The sequence below is a fragment of the Crocodylus porosus genome, unplaced genomic scaffold (assembly GCF_001723895.1).
Source record: "Crocodylus porosus isolate Cpor-Errol unplaced genomic scaffold, CroPor_comp1, whole genome shotgun sequence".
NCBI lineage: Eukaryota > Metazoa > Chordata > Crocodylia > Crocodylidae > Crocodylus > Crocodylus porosus.
In genome coordinates this window covers 6,473,685-6,477,298 of record NW_017728939.1, presented here as the reverse complement: position 1 = coordinate 6,477,298, position 3,614 = coordinate 6,473,685, and the positions used below count along the sequence as shown (strand labels likewise).

The 3,614-nt window shown below is 46.2% G+C and overlaps 1 protein-coding gene across 1 annotated transcript in view; it reads left to right on the top strand.

Annotated features, from left to right (window-relative positions):
- Window positions 1–539: 539 nt before the first annotated feature.
- CUNH1orf94 (chromosome unknown C1orf94 homolog) overlaps window positions 540–3,614 on the top strand; it is a 22,869-nt gene continuing 19,794 nt past the window's right edge. The window contains exon 1 of the mRNA XM_019547542.1: window positions 540–959. Coding sequence (XP_019403087.1) covers window positions 715–959 — 245 coding nt within the window. The 5' untranslated portion in view covers window positions 540–714. The remainder of the gene's footprint in view (window positions 960–3,614) is intronic.

Sequence of the window (3,614 nt, the reverse complement as noted above, 5' to 3'; positions counted from 1 at the left end):
ACAGCTGGATGGGGAAGAGGAGCAGTAAATAGGGTTGCATTGATGGTCTAAGCTCAAATAGCAACCAAGCCAAGAGCAGAGCGTAGGTTGGACTTCATGCCAAAGGGCTCTCCGCTGGACCCCACTGTTTGCTAGGACCTGGTGCAACCCAGGGCTTAGAGGTTAGCGAGGAGCACCAGGGAGACACACTGCTCCCTCCACAGAGCTCAAGGCACTGCAGGACAGGCATACCTCCTGCCTTCATCTCTTCTGGTCTCCCTGCCCCACCTCTGCTTCAGCCTATATCGACAAGAATAAGAAGGGAACCCAGCACGGACATCTGGGAAGAGGCACAAATGTCAAGGGCCACAGGGGTGAAGGAGCCTCATAACTCTCCATGGGCACCAGGATACAGGATGAAATTAATTCAACCTAGGGGAGGAATCGGGGCTGTTTGAAAGCTGTGGGCTGGCTGAATCTGCAACACGCCTCGGCTGCTGCTCTCGGTCTTCCTTAGAAGACCTGACATTCCCTTTTATGCGTCGTCGGGCGGCTGCTGCTGGGACCTCGACAGCCGCTTCTGGTTGTTATCCTTCATATCCGTTGCCGGGCCTGGGGGTTCTGCGGTTACCGAGCTACCGCGGCTTGTTGCTATTCATTCCGTTCCGTACCCACGGGAACACTTTCTTCGAAAAAAAATTGGCCTTTGGTCTCTGGGTGCAAAGAGACGAAAAGATGCCCACAGGCGGAAATGGGCCCCCGGGTCCAGCAGTAAGCCCCAAAGGGGCATTCCCGCTGGGGCCATTCCCGCGGCACATCTGGATCCATCACAACACTCCTCAGGACAGCTTGGACAAAGCTTGCCACGACATCTGGAAGAGGGTTCAAGGGCTCTCTGAAGATCTCCAGCCTTCATCACCACTGTTCCTCCAGCCTACCTGCCCCCCAGAGCCGTCAGAGACCCTCAGGGCCTCCCAAGAGTGAGTGATTTCAAATTGCCACCCCCTCTCCAATTCAAATTGCTTCTCCCTCCACTCTTATACTTCTTGGCCCACAGCAGGTTGGGATCCTGCATACAAATAGACTAGGTGTTCTTGCAACAGTGTTAAGAAGGGAAATTGGGGATGGGGGGGGTGAGGTGCGAGTGGGGGAAGAGGATTGAGAAGGGGTTTATTTTCACAGCCCAAATCACAGAAGCTGAAGAGGATCCTTTTTCTCTATGCAAAGTGACGTCCTGTGATGTCTAGCCACATCTAATTCTGAAGCACAGTAAGCAGCTGCTGCATTCAGCTCCCCACAGCAGCTTTTTTTTTTTTTTTTTTTTTTTTTTAAATCAAAATATTTACAGGAAGAAGCAAAAGAAGCATTCAAAAGAGCAGAACCGAAAATTAAAGTGTTATAAGGAAACTACTGTAAACAGCTGATCTTTACAAAGAAAAGCTGGATTTGGCAGAAAAAAAAGTTCTCTGCCAAGTCTCGCTCCAGAGGGTAAGTTGTGGGGAGGAAAGAAGGTACACTCTTTAAATTAAAAAGGACAATATTTATAGTACATTCCTGCAGCAGGAAAAAAAAAAATTGTCAAATTAACAAACCCTGCAATTAATTAGCTCATGTTGGCAACTTCCCAGGTCTTGAACAAAAACACAACATACCAGTAAAAGCTGTACAGACCTGGTCCATCTTACTCTGATGCAGTAAATAACTGTTAATACCAGCATTCATGATGCCTCCCAAAGAGGTAAGTTGGTACCATTGTCCCCATTTTACAGATAGGGAAACTGAGGAAGAAAAGGAAAGTATTTGGATCAATGGCACGCAGGGAAGTAGTGGTGCATCCAGGACTCGAAGCCAAGAGTCCCGGCTCTTGCACGGTTTTCTTCTCTATCCAAAATGCAGTATGGATTTTGTAGACAGTTATAGCACATTGAGTCAGCATTCTCCTGTAGCATTTCCTGAAGTCAACTGAGTCACACCAGCACATATGGGATGCGACAGAACTGGGCCCAGACATCTTTATGGACATGAGACGCATGTACAACTCAATAACACACTACTGGAAGATGCTCTATTAGTATGGGCAGTACAAGAGCCTATATGCAATTATGAAATAGTCATCTGAATTTTAATGAAAAACCCCATTTTTAAGAAATGAAATGATTTTTAGAAGAAACATACTTCTGAGTTTGAGATTTAGCAGGTACAGCAAGTATAGCCAGCTTTCGTAATTCCTTGCCCACGTGCTCCAGAGTTGCACCAAATTTCTCACACTTAGGAAGGAGACAGGAGGATAGCACAATAATCTTCCTTTTGCATTTGCAATCTCAGGCTGTCCAGAGGGTACAGCTTATGATGGGAGATGCCTAGGAACAGGGGTGACCCATCAGATTCATTTTCTATGCATTGAAAAAATGAAAAGAAGAGAAAAGAAAAGAAGAGAGGTCCAGTAGATAGGGTACCAGCTTTGGTCCCATAGGATTTGTATTCTACTCATACTTTTACCACCGACTTGTTGGGCAATGTTCAGCAAGTCATTTCTGTTCTTGCCTTGTCTATTTGACTGTAAGCTCCTTGGGGCGGAGCTGGTCTTGTTCTATGTCTGAACAGCTCCTAGCATACAGAAGCTCATTACAAACATCCAAGTGTGCTTTCAAGTACCTAATTTACTCAGATATGGATTCCCCCAGTAATAATTTTCCAGGTATAGAATCTAATTATTGAAGATGTGCCTTGAATTTGTCCACCTCCTACTGCAGGAGCAGGGAAAATAAGTGGTGGACGTGTGTGTGCGCGCACACATGTGCATGCGTGCGTCCCCCTTGCCCTCTCCCCCCAAATTCTTCCCCCTGAAACCCCTTATCATCAGACACTGCTCTCTCTAAACACGTGCAAGTGAGAGGCAAATTTGAAAATGCCAACCTTGAAATCAATTTGCATATAGGCAAATTACTATAGATACTCATACCCATAGACTTAGTTCATCCAGAATGTATGCATTTGACCCGTCTGGAAACTGCTGCAAGTTTTAGCACAGGTACTCCATTAGCACTTTTAAGCAGCACTTTTGTACCCATTTAGATATTTTTATATATTTCTTTTTCCAGGTCAAATTAGTCAAATCAGTTTCAAATCATATCGATTGAGCAGAGTTCAATTGTTCCAAAAACCATATCAACTGAGCAGGCAGAACTCAATTTTAGTAGACACCAGGTACGGTGCTACAACCGGTGAGCGTCCTCCATCCCAGGCTCTCACCCTAGGACTTCAGATGCTGCCAGATCCATTGGTAGGCATCCTATGTGTGGCCCCAAGCCCAGAGATTTTGGGGTTCAGATGCCCCCACTTGATCTTAGCTCACAAGAGACTGAGAAGCCTCGTTAGATATATTACAAATTATGCATGATATCAGCCAAAAGGCTCATGATTTGCCACACAGTTCATTGGACTGGGCCCTAGTATAGTCAACAGCACTTCAAGCCAAGGTGACCACACAGCTTAGTACGTGTGTGTACTCCAAGATACTCCTGCATAAAGGATCATCCAAAGCCTATATGCAGATGAGGTGCAGGGCAACCTAATCCAGCTCCACCTCCTGGAGGGTGGGGGCACACTAATCATATGCACCAGGCTGAGAGAGA